Consider the following 18,698-nt stretch of genomic DNA (forward strand, 5'->3'; position numbering starts at 1 on the left):
AGTAATCGGAATGTGCAGAGCGCGTTCATTTCGGACTACTAAAATTACACGGGACAGTGAAACGGATACGGGCAGTGGTTGCGTCGGCTCACCCTGCCCCTTCAAAAATCCTCCATCGTGAGTTCTTCATACAGCTCCCGCTTTTCGTCAGCGGAGAGTGTCTTGATTCTGGCGCGGAAGTCGTCCTTTCCAGATCCTCCCTGGTTCGGCCTTCCACCCCCTTGTCGTGCGGCCGCTTTCTTGCGGCAATCCTTGGCGCTGTGGCCCTTGATGTGGCAGTAGAAGCACAGGTTTCCGTCCCTGTGGAGCTTCCGGTCGGCCTCATTGAGAACGGCTCCTAGTTCCCACTTCCTTCCTCCCGATGTGGAGGCAAAGGTTGCCGCGACTGCAGCGGCGTCGATATCCATTGGCTCCCCGTAGTCCCTGGTGTCTGTGACGGTGAGGGCCCCTTGTTCGGCGGCGTCGGCATTTCGGACTTCGTCGTACCAGGCTTTCATGGTATTGGGTCGGTCTCTAGCGACCCTAGTTGCGAGAGAGACGTAGAGCTCCTTCGGTAGTCCTTTGATGAAGTTGGCGTGGAGAGTGTGGTAGTCGTTCTCGGTGCGGTTGACGCCATTGACTTCGGCGTCCTTGAGCTGGGCTTTCGATGCTAGCTGCTCAAAGCGGGTGACGTAGTTTCCGAGGGAGAGCACCGTCTTCTTGTTCTTCTGTCGTTCGGGCAGCTTCATCAGGATTTGGTGCGCCTTGATTCGCGTTCCGTGTTCGGGAAACACTTCCTCAAGGGCAGTGGCGAAGGCTGCCCAATCGGGATAGACCTGGACCCCCCCTGCCGACTTTTCGTAGTATGCATCTGCCCATGTCTTCCCTAGGTCCTTCCTCATCAACGCTACAGTGAAGGCGATCTTTGCTTCATCGCTGAGTCGGGTGTTGTTGGTGGCGACGAAGTAGGAGAGGATGCATTGGATGAAGCGTCTGAGGTCCTCCGCTTTTCCACTGAAAGGTTCAGGAGCGGGGATGTCAAGGCGAAGGGGTCGGTTGGCAGTTGATTGTTGGGATTGGTATGCTGCGAGGGCGACAGCGATGCGCTGATCGATGTCTGCTTGAGTGAACGTTGCCATAGGGGCTTCAACCGGTGCGTTGGTTGGTGCAGGTGGAGCTGGTGGTAGTTCTGGAGCCTCGATGGGAACGTACTGAACGTCCGGGAGCTCGAACGGTTGTTCGTTAACAGGTGACTGTGGGTTCTCTGTTGTTTGTGCTGGTTCGACGTTGATTCGTAGGATGGCGAATACGTCTTCTGGGTGAGCGGGAGGGTGTCTCTGGTAATAGCTGACAAGCTGTTGATGGGCGACGATCTGCGGGTTGGAACCTTCTGCGTGAACCCAGGAGCCGCCTCGAGGATAGATGGGAGTCCTTCTTGTGGTGGTGACGAAGCAACGGTCTGCTCGGTCGTACTGGAGAAGGGGAGATCCTGCAAGGGCTGGTAGTCCCAAGGGAACCGGGTTTACTGCGTTGTTCGACGTGATGGTGGTTGAGTTGTTCGACTAGGTGAAACTAGGAACATAGCTTAGTAAGTTCGACCTTTTGATACAACGGTCTACACTCCTATATTGATGCCTGACTCGTAGACGACGAGCGAGGACTTATGGACAGTGCGTCGTCCTGAAGATCGGGCGAGGAAGTCGAGAATGACCACTACCCCAAGCGAAGAGGAGCAGAGACTTGAATGAATAACCAGGTCGAACTTAGGGTTCGACCGACTAATGGTACAACTACTTATACAAGTACCGACTGCGCACGGACCATCGTGTCTATGTGGTCGTGTTAGTGAAGAAAGAAACGTAGTGGTACGATACCAGGCACGAAGTGCGCACGGACCCCATTATGTAAGCTACATAATGTTCAACCTACGGGTGAACGCTAAGACAGGCGCCAGTATGGGCGCTAGTAGTACAAGGAATAGAACGGAAAGACAAATGTTTCATAATTTCCGAATCTTCTTCGCCGAAGTGGCCTTCCGCTGGCAGGTGCGCCCCCATCTCTTCGTCTGGGGTCGTGCATGGCTGACCGGCTCATAGTACTCGCCAAATAGCGCCTTGTTCACAGCGCGTTTGTGTCTGTATATCCCTGAGGTTATCGGGCGGAAAGTGAATGGGTGTACGTGACATGAATAGCTACATGGGTCCCGTCTGTCAGATTCACACTTATTCCGACGTTCTCCTCAGCACGCGCTCATTTCAGACGACGGCTTAGTGATGATGCTCGGGTACTTCAGCCAACCGTGCACTGTCGGTGTGCGCTCAGGGTCTGCCCGCTCAAATGGATCAATCAGTATGGAAGCACCCCGAATGTGTATGCCGATTGCTCATGCGCTTGGAAATGATCCATTAATTCGCCGACGCAGCCACACGCATGCTCGTGCGTTGTGTTTTCTTGTCGCATGGCATGTGCGAACTGCGCCTGCATATCCTGACGACCATTCTACTCTAGCCTATTGTCTACGGTGAAGCTCTTCATCATTCAATATCTCGCCTATTACCTGCTCGCTGCCCATCCATTCGCCTCCGTGCGCTGTGCTCGAAGTGCGGCCTTCTGAACACCGTATTCAAAACCCTAGACATTGGAGACATCCGCTTCCCGTAGGCGCACGAGGCCGACTCTACCACCTTATCGTATGTCAGACTGCGTCCCTCTGGTCTGGGGAGAATATACAACCTATCCAGGTCGACCCGCATGCTTCTTAGAAGTCACCGGTTGAGAACAAAAATGCGGCGCATTTGCTTTCTGGACAGACCTTGTAGCTGGCTGTGCTCAGTTATCGCAGCGACATATTCATCGTTCTGTGACCGATGCCATCTTGATCGCTCTACCAAGATCAAGTATTACTTTTCCTTGCCGCTGGGTCTCGCTGAGACGTTTATAGAGGATGCGGGAGTCTGGAAGCCAGTGGCCGGTAACGACGGGAAAGGTCATCGAGTACATTCAAGAAGCGGAACACGAACTGTCGAGATGCGATGTGGGGTGGAAGTGTCATGTTTAATGTCTTTATGACCTTGTTGAAGAGCTTACCTGTGACGGCATGCAACGGGCTCGAACAAAGTAATTCGTCAATGGGGTTGAGGAACATAAGGTTATAGAACTCCATATCGTCGATGTGGAGAATTGGACCGACTAGGCCTTTCATGACAGCAAGTACCGCCGGCACCGAGATCGTCTAAACAACACAACGTCAACAAACACTGTGCAGAGACAGATATGCGTGTCGAGGGGAGCAAATGGTGGGATGCCCTGTAGACGAGTCCGTGTTATGTTTGGTCTCTTGTCCTCCCGCGTGATTCACAATGTATATGAGCATTATTACATTGAGAGCTCAGGTGTGAACATATAGGTCTGCAGCGTGAACTATGCCGTTCAGGATGACATAGAGGAAGAAGGGGAAAGCGATGGTAAATACTATCGTGCGGATGCTGGTGGAATGTCCCACTGCTGCGTAAACTGAGACAGGTTGATGTTGACGGGCAAGCGCGTCCATTCGCCCACTGTGCGCGCGCGCGCATGGCGCCGCGTTATCGCGTCGGGATCAGCGCGGCGTTGTCGCCCCCCTGGCGTTCCTGAACCGCACTGTATATCGGAACCTCTTCGTTTAGCCCGAATACCGCAGATAATGGTGACTCACCGTGCTACCGCACGCTATATACCAGTTGTTTTTCGGCGCGAGCTTCAGCTGATGTTTCCATCTCACTGAAGCTCTGACCGGACGCCGTTAGATACGACGTCGCTCGTCCCTCGTTTATAGTTGACGGGGAAGATGGGTTACTGTGGTAGGCACACTGCCTGAGAAGCCGCCATGAAGGGGGAGAGGCGTCGATGTCTGACCGTCGTAGCCACAATGACACCTCGACGAGACACAAACGAGCAACTCGTCACCTTAAATTCGTCACTGTGCCTTCTTCGCATATGCCATCAGTTAATCTCATGAGAGTAGCGGTGGCTCCTACCCCTTTCGACCTCCGCCCGGCGACGATGATTGGGAAAACTCACCGGGAAGAGGGACAAAGAAAGAGAATGGCAAGTGCGGATATGCCATGCTTGAATTATGTGTATTGTGCCATAGTTCCGCACCCTCTGTCTAGAAGACGAGGACATGATGCGCATGACCAGGAAAGTATTATAGCAAGGACCATATGTTGCAATCTATAGAGAGCGAGCCTCAGTCCGTGACCTACGATGCAACGGACTGTATATTGTGTCGTACATATAGAGAGAGAGCTGTCGTGTATACATGAGCAGACAGTAGTGAATATAATATGATGGAATCTGGATCGACTTATTCAAGTTCTCAGTCCGTGATTCACGATGGAGTGGACTGAGGGAAAGCGACGAGACGAACCGAACGCTATGCACGTAGCGTGACATTACTATATTAGGAAGTATACAATAGGTTCAAATAACGGGTGAAAAAGATAAGGGAAAGCCCACATTCCGTTCAGCGCAGACGATTTACCACCTTATCGAGTTACGCATACAACCTCGTAAGCATGATTACGCAAAACTATCAGCTACTGGTACAAGCGGCCCAGTGAAATAGCGATCAATAGATTCCATCATTACTCTTTTGCAGTGAATCTCGCACGTACAGTATGTCTCTCATTGTTCTTTCGCTCAAAGGTTTCCCCTACAAAGGATAGCGTAGAGCGCAAACAGCACGGACTCGTTCTTCTGGAAGGAATTACTTCGTGCTCCAAGACGATAACGGCAGGGCAGATAAGTTCGTGGCAGGATAGTTTCCATCACAGAGAGGGCGGAGTGTAACTCGACGCAGAACCAGTGAGTATTGCATTCAATACACAACGGCCACAGCTCCCAAGACATACACGTAGACGAGTCAGAAAGTCAGAAGAGGAACGGCTACCTCTAGCCACGACGAGCACGCTTGCGACCACCGCCGCCACCTCGACCGCGCTTCGGCCTCGCCTCATCTTCTGTGACGTACCCTTCACAAGCATTCGGGTTTCTGTGGTGCCGACGCATCGCATCGCCCCTCGCGAAGAACTTGTCGCAGCCCAGGCAAGGGATGGACTGGTAGCTGGGCCTCTTCTTGCATCCCTTCCAGTGGCGAACCATAATCTCCAAGGACGATAACAGCTTGCCGCAATTGGGCGCGGGGCACTCCCAGCGTCCGTCTGGCCCAGCGGTAGCGGTGTCGCGGATGTGCCTCTCCTCTGGATCGAATCCGCCGTTCTCTTCAGCCTCCTCAATCGCGTCGCCACCCTTTTCCTTGTTTTCGCCGTTGTCCTGGTCGTATGCGTCCTCATCGTCCGGAAACTCGTACTGCCAAGGGAAATCCTCGTCGTCGTCTGTGTCCGGCGACTTGCGCTTCTGACCTTGCGGCGCTGTCGACGGGCCTGTTGTGGATGTTGATGCCTGTGCAGATGAGGAGGCGGCTGCGTTTGTCATCGAGCGGGTCATCCGCGGCAGCCATGTGATCCATGGACCGGTCGATCCTCCTACTGGAGATCACCTCACCAACTGTTGGCGGGGTGTCATGCTCGGAATTGTTAGGTGAGTTGCTGGCGTTGGCATCCTCGATTGTTGGGGCTAGAATGTATGAAGGAGCGGCGGATGACAGCTCGTCGGGGGAGGCTATTGTGGCTGCGCAGCCGGTGGTCTCAGGCTCGCTATGCTCCATGTGGTCGACTTCGGAGCCGGTATGGGCCTCATTCGCCATGCTGGTGTCGTGATAGATACACTGGTTGGCATATTCTGTTATGTTTCTTCCTGCTCTGCGTGCTGCAGACCAGGGACACTCGTGAAATACGGAGAGTCGCTGCATTGTTTACCGAGAGATTATTGCTATCGCTCCCCCATTTGAACTATGTTAATCGCTCTCCAGTGTGTAGCCTTTCACCAGGAGTTCGGATATGATTTGCAGTGCGTTGATCTGGTCGTCGGGCCAGGGTATCCAGATTGGGATGGAAAAGCTGGTATCTAGGTAGGTGTCGGGATTCAGTTCGAGTCCCAGGACTCTGGCTGCATCCTGTGTGATCGCCCCGCTGATGGCGATCTCCTCTCCTTCCAACTGCATGGAAAAGGAGAGACTTGTGGCCAGGTAATCAAAGCGCGCGGTGTTCGGTGAGTAAGGCCTTACGTACCCGTTCAATGAGGCGGATGGATTTTGTCTCCAAAGCATCAGAATAGCGTGTAGGATGGCTTTGTAAGCCGAGGCCTCAGAGCGAAGATATGTGAGGAAGGGGTGGAACAGCACTGATTTATATTGGGAGTCGCCAGCGTCTGGCGCGCTTCGTCATAAATAGGCTAGATGGGAGTGTGTTCTGCTACAGGAGACTCTCCCCATCAGACTTCGTAAGCTTTCCGCTGTGGGGCATGTCCAATTCCAGCTGATGAGGGGCATGACTAGCACGAATTTGGAAAGCAAGGATAATGCAGCGTTGTTGACCGAATCACGATTATTCTAAGCTTCATCAGCTTACTTTGTCTTTGCTAGCATTGCAATATCAGGGAACAATGCAAAAATGGATTGAATTGATCTACAGTGCAGGAATGCCCATAGTGTAAATGTTGCCTGTCTTCCTGGTTCGTCAGACCACTCGTTCACTTTGTGTCTACGGGGCACGCTACGTGGAAAGCTTTGCAGACCGTGGATATGAGTGGAGTAGCGGTCCTGGTCTTGTTTTCTCGGAGCTAATACCGAATCACTGTTGCCCATTGTCACGCAGTGGTTTCCAGAGATGGATACTTCCTCCCACCTAGATGTGGAGCCATTGTGCACTCCTGCGAGTCAACAGCCATTCCCCGGTGTTCATGAACCTTCCCTACGGGCTTGGCCTCTGCCCTAAGGTGCGCACCCCACTTTTATTGGCGCACCGTTGGCGGTCAGCTGGAGCGTGGCATGCCATCACCGCGCATTTGCGTCTGCATGCTGTCAGCTGTCTCAGAATGGGAACGGCATTGGTGACCGCTCGATCCCAGTGATTGTTCGCTACGTGGACAGGTGAATAAGGCATCTTCATCCGAAGTAGACGTCCATCCCCTCTCAAATGTGTGGTCAAGACAATGAAATTGTGGAAATTGTCAGCCTGTACTATGCGCCTGGGCTGCATCGGCGGAGTGCATATAATCCCGGGCTTGCGATAGCTTCTCTGTCGCTCATTATGCAGGGAGAGTCCCAGTCGTGCGCACTTCTACACATCAAAGTCGCTTCTCGCGCTTGACGAGCGGGCTTTACGTTTACAGTATGTTCGTCCGGCCTTTTTGTCCCTGGTGTCGGACGCACTGCGTGTTTGACAGCCCTTATCCTGGTGCTTATATGCACGACTCTTTCTCTAGCTTACTTTTCTGTTCTCAGGCGCGCAGCTTTGCCTGTATCTCATTGTGTCCCGACTTGGCGACATTGACGAGGACGAATACACTCGTTGTCTTGCCAGACGTTATGGACCCTCTCGGTTGAACAGGAAAGACTTTGGAAACGACATAGCAACGAATGTAATAACACATTACTCTGTAGAGAACAATTACATCCAAAAGTGAGTCGTGTTCAATCTCATGGTGTGCCGTGGCTTAGGTCATAATTGCTACTCCTTTCTGAATATCAGTGGCCTCGCCACCAATGGCAACTCCGAGGTGCACACGCTATCTAGGCATCGCGCCATCTATCGCATCGGGTGCGGGTGATCGACTCATGTCTTACGCTGAAAGGCGGCGTGTGAGACTACCACGGGTCGATAGCCCATCCTGCAGCCTTGGGCATTCGAGCAGGAGTCGAGTTAGGCCCTGAGTCTGTATAAGTCTTGCAAACGCCATTAGTCTGTAGTGATGTGACCCGCCTTCAAGATATTGGGATCTCCAACGCTACACCGCAGAAGCACGTATCACGTTGTTGCGTTTCTGTCCGGTATGGCTTCGACCGTGCTCGCGGGACGTGAAACTGTCCGAGATCTCAAGTCAGTGTACCCATCTGATCGGCCGAGGTGCATCTCGCATCGGATTTCCCGCCTTTAGGTGTAGCTGCGCTAAATTTCACTTATTTGCGAGGGCGACGGCTGCGGGGAGCCTTATTCACACACACATAAACCTCGTTGAGCTGCTCCTGTTCCTTGGATAAATCTCGTTCTTGTGCAAATACTGCTTCCCATGGGTCATTTCTCGCCCGCAAACCTCGCGCATCGTTGTAATCAGCATTTTTCGGTAAGGTTTCGCGGCTTCCAGACCTGTGAGAAGCATGAATCAACATGGCGTAGACACCGCATGCATAGTGAAGCTGTACCTGTCCACGCGAAGCTCTCAGTCATTTTATGTACTGTGGAAGGTGAGACTCATGGTTTGAGACAATTCGCGCAGTACAAGGCAGCGCACATAGATATCCAATCCCCTTCGGGAGAATTGCTCCCTCCCTTCTCCAATCACGCACATACCTTCAAGCGCAGAGATAGTTGTACGTTTATACGTTATATCACTGAGATCCAACAGTGAGTCGACGGTCATGCGAGAACGGCTTGCAGACGTATGTTTGACTGACCGGGTTATAGTGCCTGGATCTGGTGAGAAAGAATACTTCCAAGTCGCGGGATAGACATGTATATGTGGCCCAGGGTCTCATAGTGTATAAGAACTTATGAGGCTGTCTCCGACATACTTGATTGGGGTCAAGAGGGCGCTGTAAGCCGCCTGGCGCCCATGCTGGAACGCACACGTGATCGCGACAGCGTACAATCCCCACTTCATGTCTTCACCGTTGCCGACTCGACTCACGAAGTCTTCATTCTTGTCTGCTTGACCGCTAGCGACGGTATGATTGATTTACGCCAATACACGAAATCGCTGTTCACGCCTAATTTCTATTCGAGCGAAGTTTCGATCATAGCCCATAGCCACAAACATGCGTACATACCACCTCTCGAAGATCGATCTTAGTCCTTGCTCCCTGTATTTCGAGCTGGACGCCGGCCGTACACCACAAGACAACTCGCTTGCCATGAATATATTACCACATCTACGTGTTTCAGGTAGCGAAGCATCAAGCTCATAGGAAGTTGAGTCAAGACAAGTGGACGAGTGGAAAGGGTGGAGAGAACATGATACGAATCCTGTGAGTACCCATGACACGATCTGGCAGGCATACTGAGAACGGATGAAAGAGAGACTTAGAAGAGGATATGAGATACTGACTCATCGGTGTGAGCCACAACTCCGCCCGTGACCGCCCCTACCGCGTCTCCCGCCAGGTCCTCTTCGCCCGCGCCCGCCATCGTTCGAACCACCTGCCTGAGACTCCTCTTGTGCCTTCTTGACCTTGCATGTCCTCAAGTGGACTCTCAGTACGTCTGGCCTTACGTACCTCTTGCCGCAGTACTCGCAGAGCACTACCTTCAGCAGCTTGGGATTCCTCACAACACACTCCCACTGCCAATGCCGCTTCATGTCAGCCTCACGCCGATACTTTCGGGTGCATTTCGGCTCTAGGCACCTCCAATCGCCCGTCCCTATATTCCCGCCAGTGTAATTCCTTCTTGGTGGAACGTCCTGCTTGTCATCGCGCGGGTCAGAAGGCTCCTTGCGCTTCCCGCTGGTCGTGGACGATTGGGTGCTTTCTTTGTTGCATGGCTCTGGTGGTGCGCGCTGTTTCCCCTTATCGTCCGGCTTCCTCGATGAAGCATTGTGGGATAGGGCCGCCTGTGAGCGGGTGACTCGCCCTGCGACCGGATGAGCGGTCGGATGGAACTCGATGCTTCTCTCGTCGTTGAGATTGATAGGTCCGCCCTTCGTGGCAGGAGTGTGTTCATCATCTTCGCCAAACGTAGTCGGTTCGTCAGCGCCGTGGATGATGGAAGCGTCGTCTCTGTCATCTTCTGCAACCTCTTCGTAGTCACTCTCTGAGGCGTCTTCCTCGTCCCACCCATCGTTGTCCTGGACAGTTGCGTATTCTTTTGTGGTTGTACCCTGCTCTGCATGTAGCAGACCAGGGTCGATCGCGAGGGATACGTGATCCCTCCGCAATCGGTCGGTGACCGGGCGAGCATTGTCGTCCCCAGTCGTGTCGCCGGCGTGCCCGAGTGCACCTGCGAAGGTGGAGGGCCCCGCGACGGCGGCGTTGCAGGCCCAGGGCGTCGGGTTGTCCGACAGCAGTGGTGCCCCCGTGTCTGGTGGAATGTACTGACCAAGTGTACAAAGCTCAGTTGTTGCCCTTCAAGTCGAAAATAATCAACATACCGGATCCTCGTACCTACCACGAATATCGTCGTCGGCGACCTGCCCATCACAGTCCGCCCACAGGTCGGTGTCGCTCATTAGCGACGACGACTTTGGTGTGGTATCTTCAATTGGGGACCCCTAGTGCAATGAGGATGATATTGACTCATGTAGCTTGTAGCAGGGGATGATCCACTCACCACGTCGGTCCCGAGATCCCATACGATGTACTCCTCCAGGGAGACACTATGGGCAATCTCCGCGTCGAAACTTGCGGTCGGATCGTTGTGGGATTGCGACCCGGTTGGTTCCTCGGTGAGGCTGCTGGCAATACTTGTGTCCGGGGACACCCCAGGTGTGTCGACTGTGCCTGAAGCGGCCGCCTCGCCGGGTCTCAGTACATCATCCAGTGCCCACATTGTGCAGGAAGGACTGTGGATGTGTGTCAGTGCATATTATGACAGGTAAGTAAAGCGGCGTGCACTTACAGTTGGAAAACAATTGAGTCAATTTGCAGGTGTAAAGGTTTAGCTTCAGGTAATCAGGATAGCTGAGATGCTCAAACGGGGAAAGTAGGAGTGTAACAGCCCTGGTTTTATAAAGTGGGCTCCCGGGGCCGTGAGTTAGAGGGTTCAGGTGGTTGTATTGTCCGCCGAGGCACGCCCATCAGACCTTGCAGAGCTTCTGCAGCACAAGGCGTGCCTCTCCTGTTGATGGCCGAAGGTGACCGATATGGATTTAGAAGGCGTCATCGCCTGGGCATTGTAACGAGCTGAGCTTGTTAATAAGGATGTCCATATAATGAAGTGTTATCAGACAGATCAGCTTGACTTCTGAATCCCGGACGCACTAGCAGCATAATTGACGCATGGCTTTCATTTGTCTTACAGAGAACAATGCGGAGTTGCATAATGCAGATTCTCGCGGTCAATGCACAGTGATCAGTAGACGCCTCTTGGGCTACCTCAGTTGACCGACATGGTGTACGCCAATGCTGTAGTCCACATCCCCAGGCTGGACACGCACTATTCGGTATTTCTCTTAGTCTTTTCCTGATAGCAAGCGACGTGGTCGTGGACTTTGGCTTCCGGAAATGGGTGGCCCTTTCAAGCTGGCATCCCACGGTCCACTGTCGCGGAGATGCGAGCCATTTCCCCAAATTTTCCAGACGCTCTACGAAGGCTGTTCTTCCGCACACTGTTCCGTATCGTGTCTGACTCTTGCTACCGCCAGGCGGACACCGTTATGGTGGAGCCCATTAGCTGGTGTCAGACGGTGGTGAGTGTCTCTCTGCCTCATGGGCGGTAGGCGGACGCGTCTGCGCAGTACACCATGTGAGTATATTCTCGCTAGGTGAGGGGTTCCGCTAGACTTCTAACTGCTGGAACAGACGCAAGAACAAGACTCAATATATTCTCTCTGAACAGACGACCCAGACAGCAAGGCTGCGGATGTCTTTTGCTCGGGCGAGATGCAAGCTGATCTCCAAGTCCCTCACTAGTCTTTGCGTATCGGAATCGTACAAGACGCCGCACGTTCGTCTGGTATCCTTAGAGATGGTCTAAGCCCGACGGCTCTGGAAGAGCATGCGCCCGTCGTACTACCGTCTTACTTGAACAAGATCGACTGCGAGTCATACACATCGCAACTGCGCCTTGTAGAAGCAGCCTTCCTAGTGTCAAAACACCGCTCTCATCTAGCCGCAGCCAGCGGCTTTGCGACGTGTCCTATAGGCTGAGGGGGAACAGGCACATGCGCCTATGTGCCATGCTAAGCTAGGCCTGCCATGGGCTCCACATTGTTGTATGCCAGCCGCTCACTATTCGTTTTCGATTACTGATCTTCAGCTTTTGGCTTGCACTAGTGTTTACGTCCGACAACTTCGATTATACCTACCCGGCCCCTCATACTGTGTCTACGATTCATACATATCTCACCTGCCGCTTGGAAGTATGTGCACTCCCTGCACATTCATTGACATCGCGGTCCTTTTCAGACTGTCAGGCGCGAAACATCGACTCAACGTGTGCCTATCGGCTCGAAGCGTAGCCGACGAGACGCTAACAATCTACTGTGCTTCCCGTGTCAGGATGAACGCGCAACGCTCAGCGCGCCTCTTCGTGCTTGCCTTATAGCAGAAAACGCGGCCCTGAAATGTGGACTTCGGAAACGAATGGCCCTTACAAGCCGTGATCCTACGATCCTCTCGTGAGGCTCCAAGTCGTTGCCCTGGGTTTGTCAAGATGCTCCCGAAATCCTTCCCTTTGCCCTCCATCCCGAATCGTGACCGGTTTTTGCTGCCGCGATATGGGCGCCGTCACGGTGCTCGCTGACGAGAATGTGAGACGGTAGTGGTGTGAAGTAGACGCGAACCGAATGCAACGCATACTCCAGAACGCTCCTCCCACCCAAACATGCGCTCGGAACCGCTACAAAGTAATCGTCCTTAATCGTCACGCCTCTGGTAGGCCACAGGTGCAGGGCTGGCGTCACTGAAGGTCGTGCATCAGACCACGCGGCGAAATCTATGTCTTAGTGCCTTTGTGAACGGTCTTAGTCTGGGCATCCCGGAAAAGAATGTATTCATTGCGCTGCAAAGTTCCTCGCAGGGGAGCGACATGGAAGGTGGTCCACTCAGCGCCACCTGTATCTCGCTATACTTCGATCTCGCTCCTCGCCGCTTTTATACGATGCCGAGCATATCTTCGACCTCTCTTATGACCTGCCTGGAGTACAGTGAACTCTGCCTTCCCTGACCGAAGGCGGCGGTACACGACGTGTCAGATTCTCGCTAGCTGCCGGCGGTCGTCGCATTCCTTACGCCTCCGCACACCACGCCGCGTCGCCTCGTCCACGAGCTCCGCACAGCCTCAAGGGTTTTGGAAATGCAACTCGCCCATCCAAAGCATCGTTGCCTTCAACTCAACGGGATCTCCTTATCGTCCATCTGTACGCACCGTTTGCAGGCGTCACATTCAGTGGACTCAGACTCCAGTTGGCCAGCCCGCCGCTTACTCGACAACCTCGGTAATCCATAGATTGAAGGTTGATGTGGACGTCATGGACGTATTGTCGAACACCCGGACAAGCGACATAACGTATGGCACTGATTGTTGACGAGATCTCACTGATACTAGTTCTTAGGGCAAGTCATCACCGATATGTAACTGTAAAGTAAGGATTCGCATATAGCCATGACCCACTGGTGCTTGATAAATTATGATCGTAACGGGTATCAGACCTGTTAAGAGGACCGTTATGGTGTAACTGGCAGCTAAAGAGGGCGGGCGAGATGCGATATTACCTGATTCACCCAGAGTGACGTGTAGTACACGGGTCGTCAGAGCTGTAGCAGCCGAAAGGCACACGCGGATGCAGTAGTGGTGGAATATTTCTCACTCAGATTCATATGCATCTTGCAATATATGCCGTCTGAACCATTAGAGTAAGACGCAAGCTTGTTAGACATAGGGCGGCACGTGTGAGCGGCCCCCTCTTCGTTCACCGTTAAGGAGACTATTAACGTGCCTCTCATGTGCGCAGCTTCATATTTACGAAATATTTGGAGTGCATGCAGCCTGTTGCCCAGGTTCTCGCCGAGCAGCTCAAGCGACATCCCGGCGCTGTATGAAGCCCCTCAGATTAGCAATTGGATGCGATTACCAGCGTTACTATGAGACTCACAGACTTGTACAACAATAATTGTATCCAACTTTCAGGTCGAGTGACTATAAGCAATGAGGCGGCATTTGCAGCGCGTCCAGACGTGGCACTCCCAGAGCGGTGAGTAGCCTCGTGGCGGCAGATGCGATCGATCGCTGTACGGTCCGACGACACCTCTGCTTCCTCTCCGTCATGCCCCACTCAAACCACGCTGCTTACTTATGTCTCAGGCTCTTGAAGTCGCTGGGAAGGTTCAAACTCGTTCTGGATGGCGACGACTGATCTCGATGAACCTCAAGGCCAAACATCAAGGACGATGACAAGGCAAATGCTTTCAGATCGTTGCGACAGTGTCGAGAAAGCCCAGAGTCCAAAGAAGTACAATTCAGGCGGTGGAAATAGTCGAGTGGGGAGCATGAGAGGAAGAAGGAGAACGCCATCCGATATTAGGCACGGACACTCCTACGTCCAACGTGTCCACCCTTGTCTCCACTCTTGCGCCTGCCGCCATTCCGATTATTCGACACTCCAGACTCCTTCGACGACCCGCTAGGAGGCGGTTTCAAGGCACGACACGCACCGCGTTTGATATGGCGGCCGATCGAGTCGCCTCTGGATAGTTGCACCTTGCAATGCTTGCAGCGGGGTTTCTCGAGGTCGTTTGGGTCTCTCTCTGTACAGCTTCTCCTAAAGTGGCGATCTCTGTCGCCCTTGCGTCCGAACGTCTTCCCACATCCGGGCTCCAAGCATGGCAGTCTGCCTACTTTACCTTTGACCTTGCTCCTCGTATTGACCACCTTCGTCTTGCTCTTCGCCTTCGCCGTCTCCGTCGCTTTCGCCTTTGTCTTCTGCTTCGTCAGGCTGTCGTCGTTCGCTTCGCCACTTCTTTGCTTCTTTGCTACCTTCTGGGAATCGTCTTCGTCCATATTATCAACCTGGCGCTTTCGGCCACGCGTCCCCGGCTGCGAGATATTCGTCATCGTCGAAGAGCTGTTGCCAGAGGAAGAGGCGTGGGTCTGGGAGCGGGTGACTCGCAAGGGGGGACTAGCAGCAATGGACCATGACCCCGTGAGTTGCTGAGCTTCGACGGCGACGGCGTCATGCTCATGCCCATGTTCATCACCAGCGCATGCTTCGCTCGTGTCGAGCATGGATGGTCTTGCCTGATTGATGACACAACACCCGTGGATCTCATCGTATGGGTATCGTATGCACTCTCCATCGAAGACGGAGGCCTGATTGCGGTCATTGCATTCCTCTTCGTCAAGATCCTCCTCGCCGTCTTCTTCGCTCCTGTCGCTGTCGAGAGACTCTGCGTATTTCAGATTGATTTGATTCTCTTCTGCGTAAAGCAGATGAGGGTCAATCGTATGAAATACGGATTGCCCATTCTCGCACGACACATGAGCGACAGTGGCAGCGTTGCCATCCCCTGTCGCATCATCTGGGTACCCGAGCGCACCGGGAACGCTAGATGGCTCAGCGACAGGCTTGTGGGTCGCCCAGGGTGCCCAGGCCCCCGGTATCAGTTGCATCTGTATGTCTTCAGGAATGTGCTAATTGAAAGCAGGAAAGCTTAATTAATGTCCCTTCGAAACCAGAATAGCAGACATACCATGTCTATGCTGTCATTTAGATTGTGTTCATTTCCGAAGCCCTCTGAACCATACAAGACCTGTCTTTCGTATCCTCTTGCTTGCTCATCGTGCCACTCAAGCCCGGCGGGACGGTCAAGGGGGGATTCGCCTTGTTGTCCCTCCATATTAATCCATGTCGCGAATGTGTCTGGCGTCTCGTGCATGGACGCCCCGCCGAATAAGTCTCCTTGCCCTGACCCCATTGCAGACGAGAAACTGGCCGGGCATGGTCAGCACCTATGGTAGATGGTGAGTGAGGATGCACGTACGTTTGGCTTGATGGCGACATTCTTCGTTTTCAGAGTAGCCCAAGTTATACAATGCTGTGGAAAGCAAGCGAAGACGAAGGAGGAGGGGATACAACGACTGTATTCGCGTATCGCGTGTCCACGGCGCCTGTCGCGCTTCGCGGTCCTCGGACACACGGTCTAGACGGTATGCAACTCCGCTGCAAAATACGCCGAATACTTCCATCATGCTCCCTAAATCCCCCGCTGCATGAGGTGGCAATTTCTCGTTGGCGAGGGCGCGGGCCAGTTAACAAGGATGACCATAATAATGTAATGTTATCGGATCGATCACACGGCCCACGCAGTCATAAGAGGAAGAAATGCTATCGATCTATTCTCCTTATGTTGCTTTATGCAAAGAACAACGTAAAAAAGATTATATTGTTTCCCAGCGCAACGGCGCAGATTGGATGTAAGCGATGTCTTTCCGACACCTCCCAAATTCATTCACGATATTCGATGCCAATCAACATTGTCATATGTCACTTACTGCGGTCCCCACAGAACGCTACTCGGCTGTATCGCAACACCCCAGTCGGATAGGCCATCTGCGTTGTGCACCATCTTCGAGTTTTTGCGAATTCTTCGCCAATCGTCAGCGGTACCAGTGATCATGTTCTCCAGAAGTTGCTATCCATTTCAGGCCATATTCTGTCCCACGTTGCACTCGCGCGGCCGTTGAAATCACCGCCCCATTGTCCCTGGGCATCTTCTGCGGGCCGGGCCCTCACAGCAAGTCTTCTCCCCGTCTGAGGATCGCTCCCACTCTGGGACGTCGTGCATCGTGCCTGGGCGACGAAAGTAGAGAATTGAACGGACAATACTCAGCGCTCCTCCCTTGCCTGCGAGCGACACTCTCAGCCTCATCCGTCAGTCGAGCGTTGCGATCTGGAAAAGGAGACGTATTACTGGGGCTCGAGCTAAGGCATGTGTTTTCACTCATCTCTCAAATGTCTAATAACACGAAGAATGATTAGTGCTGTAATGGGCACGATTGCAGCGTCTCCTGAGGTTGAAAGGCTCACTGATTGTTCTGCGTCTAGTCCGGATTGCAGGCACAATAACAGGTCGGCTGGCCTACATACGGAGTCTCTTGCATCTATAAGGAGTACTCGCGAGTCACGGCGGCTGTATGTCGAGCATTCTGTCCATCTCCGATGTGACTCATACGCTCCTCAGCTCATCCCATCTAAATGCTGATCCTACCCGCAAGCTCAGTATTTTCCGCAGCACCGCCCACAGCATTTTATCCATGACATGCGCCTGACTGCTTCCGATCCCCCGATCCCCCGATTGCATGCGCATGGAAGGGCGACAGATACTCCTCTCGCTACACTTTGCATAAGTCCCATCTGTGCACTAGCAAGCAGCGGCTTCCGGAACCAGGATTCCATCTCTCACCGTATTCTATCGTACGCTGCTCTCTCAAAGATGTCACGCGCCGCCTCGTTTACTTCGAACCTGTAACCTCGCCCGGGCCTATGCTGTTAGGACATCACTCCATCCGCTAGATTGTGCGCAAGTAACCGATTCGCATCGCACGTTAGACGGCGGTGTGCGCAGCCTTGAATCGGAACAGCTATGCATGACGTGGATAAGCGCATGGGATATCTGTTTCAAGACAATGCCCCGGCACCCGCCTTCATCACGTACCCAAGAATCGTGACGACAAAGTATAAGGAGCTTTGTCCTACAATAAAGCGGACAGCACAATGCGTAGGTGGGTTGCGCTTGACATCTGCGCAGCACGGCCTTCTGCCGGAAGACCCACTTTGTCAAGGCATCAAGAAAAATACCTGAGCTCGCCGGTACAGGCCCACGGCGCGCTTATTATTCACGGCTGCTCGTCGTTTTTGATGGGCTGCATGCGCCTGCTTATACTCACGACGACCAATATTTCCAGGCCCAGCCTCTCCATGTCCGACCATCCCTTCCCGAAGGGGTATCTCATGCGTGGGTTGTCCAGTGCATCTGTCGTAGAACAAGCTCGTCAATCATCACCTAGGTAGACAGAGCCTGCGCCGGAGTCGTAGAGTCATCCTGAGGTCACGTAGGGCAATACAACACACAGAGGTCATAATCACAAGGGGCTGCAGCACCACATTCGCCACGCTCGCCATTCGACCCCTGTCGGTTTCGTCGCTGCCTTCCGCCTGTCTTCCGGCAAAATAATATGTACGGGCCTGAGCGAAGGTCTTGCTCGTCGGCAGCTGAAGCCCGGAGTTCTTGTGATACCAACTTCCGTCCGTTTTGACACAATGTCGCAGTACAAACGTGCCTAATCGTTTTATCTGCAGCCTAGAGCGTAGATTCCATTCAATGCTCTTGGATGGAGAGAAGGCGATTCTAATGTTCGCATGAGTTAGGTCATCAAGTTGTACATACACGCGCGCGGCAGGCGCATGTGGGACGTTCAGATTGGTATCGAGATACTGGATCGTATCGTAGGCCGACATCGCCGATGTAAAGCTAGCCGTCCACGCCTGGCATATTCGACCCATGGCCATGGCCAACTTTACTTGACCCACAAATTGACCGGACCCAGACATCGCTCGATCAAGTATCCATTAGGCATAACTGGGACGCACTTTCGTCTAACAAATCATGGACAAATCAGGCCGCATCAATTTCGTACCTCACCAAACACTGAGCACCAACCATATGCGATTTCAGGAGCTAAAGGACAGTAAGTTGCTCGAAACTTCCGCTTGCTCCCTGCTGACAAGCTGGACTCCTTGTCAAGCAGCAGGAACTGGCGGGCTATCACGTAAATGTATAAAAGGTGGCATACGTACGACTCGAATGTGTTTCTCGTCCCAGTACAGCAGTCTAAACAGCAGGCCTGTCCTCTGCTGATGATTCGCAAAGAATGCCGAGACTTAGTTCCACCTTAAGTACGCTGAGC

The 18,698-nt window shown here is 53.1% G+C and overlaps 4 protein-coding genes across 4 annotated transcripts; all 4 read right to left on the bottom strand.

Annotated features, from left to right (window-relative positions):
* Window positions 1-101: 101 nt before the first annotated feature.
* On the bottom strand, window positions 102-3,352 carry POSPLADRAFT_1146532 (hypothetical protein; the record flags this gene model as incomplete). The annotated part of the gene is made up of 5 exons (XM_024485946.1): window positions 102-1,541; window positions 2,066-2,114; window positions 2,537-2,610; window positions 3,050-3,211; window positions 3,236-3,352. The coding sequence occupies 5 exons, from the start codon at window positions 3,350-3,352 to the stop codon at window positions 102-104; spliced, it is 1,842 nt and encodes a 613-aa protein (XP_024337757.1).
* A 1,559-nt stretch (window positions 3,353-4,911) lies between these two features.
* POSPLADRAFT_1146254 (hypothetical protein) lies at window positions 4,912-5,725 on the bottom strand (the record flags this gene model as incomplete). Its single annotated transcript, XM_024485905.1, has 2 exons — window positions 4,912-5,402; window positions 5,524-5,725. 2 exons carry the CDS (start codon window positions 5,723-5,725, stop codon window positions 4,912-4,914), a joined length of 693 nt encoding a protein of 230 aa, XP_024337758.1.
* A 2,001-nt stretch (window positions 5,726-7,726) lies between these two features.
* Window positions 7,727-10,622, bottom strand: POSPLADRAFT_1146427 (hypothetical protein; the record flags this gene model as incomplete). The annotated part of the gene is made up of 8 exons (XM_024485930.1): window positions 7,727-7,794; window positions 8,082-8,225; window positions 8,430-8,509; window positions 8,651-8,794; window positions 8,906-9,007; window positions 9,353-10,167; window positions 10,225-10,344; window positions 10,404-10,622. The coding sequence occupies 8 exons, from the start codon at window positions 10,620-10,622 to the stop codon at window positions 7,727-7,729; spliced, it is 1,692 nt and encodes a 563-aa protein (XP_024337759.1).
* Window positions 10,623-14,312: 3,690 nt separating this feature from the next.
* Window positions 14,313-18,342, bottom strand: POSPLADRAFT_1146040 (hypothetical protein; the record flags this gene model as incomplete). Its single annotated transcript, XM_024485875.1, has 10 exons — window positions 14,313-15,422; window positions 15,482-15,719; window positions 16,284-16,376; window positions 16,482-16,581; window positions 16,613-16,681; window positions 17,255-17,277; window positions 17,447-17,483; window positions 17,679-17,739; window positions 17,863-18,139; window positions 18,179-18,342. 10 exons carry the CDS (start codon window positions 18,340-18,342, stop codon window positions 14,313-14,315), a joined length of 2,172 nt encoding a protein of 723 aa, XP_024337760.1.
* Between the last annotated feature and the right edge of the window lie 356 nt (window positions 18,343-18,698).

Source organism: Postia placenta (assembly GCF_002117355.1).
Source record: "Postia placenta MAD-698-R-SB12 unplaced genomic scaffold POSPLAscaffold_9, whole genome shotgun sequence".
In the NCBI taxonomy this organism is placed as follows: domain Eukaryota; kingdom Fungi; phylum Basidiomycota; class Agaricomycetes; order Polyporales; family Adustoporiaceae; genus Rhodonia; species Rhodonia placenta.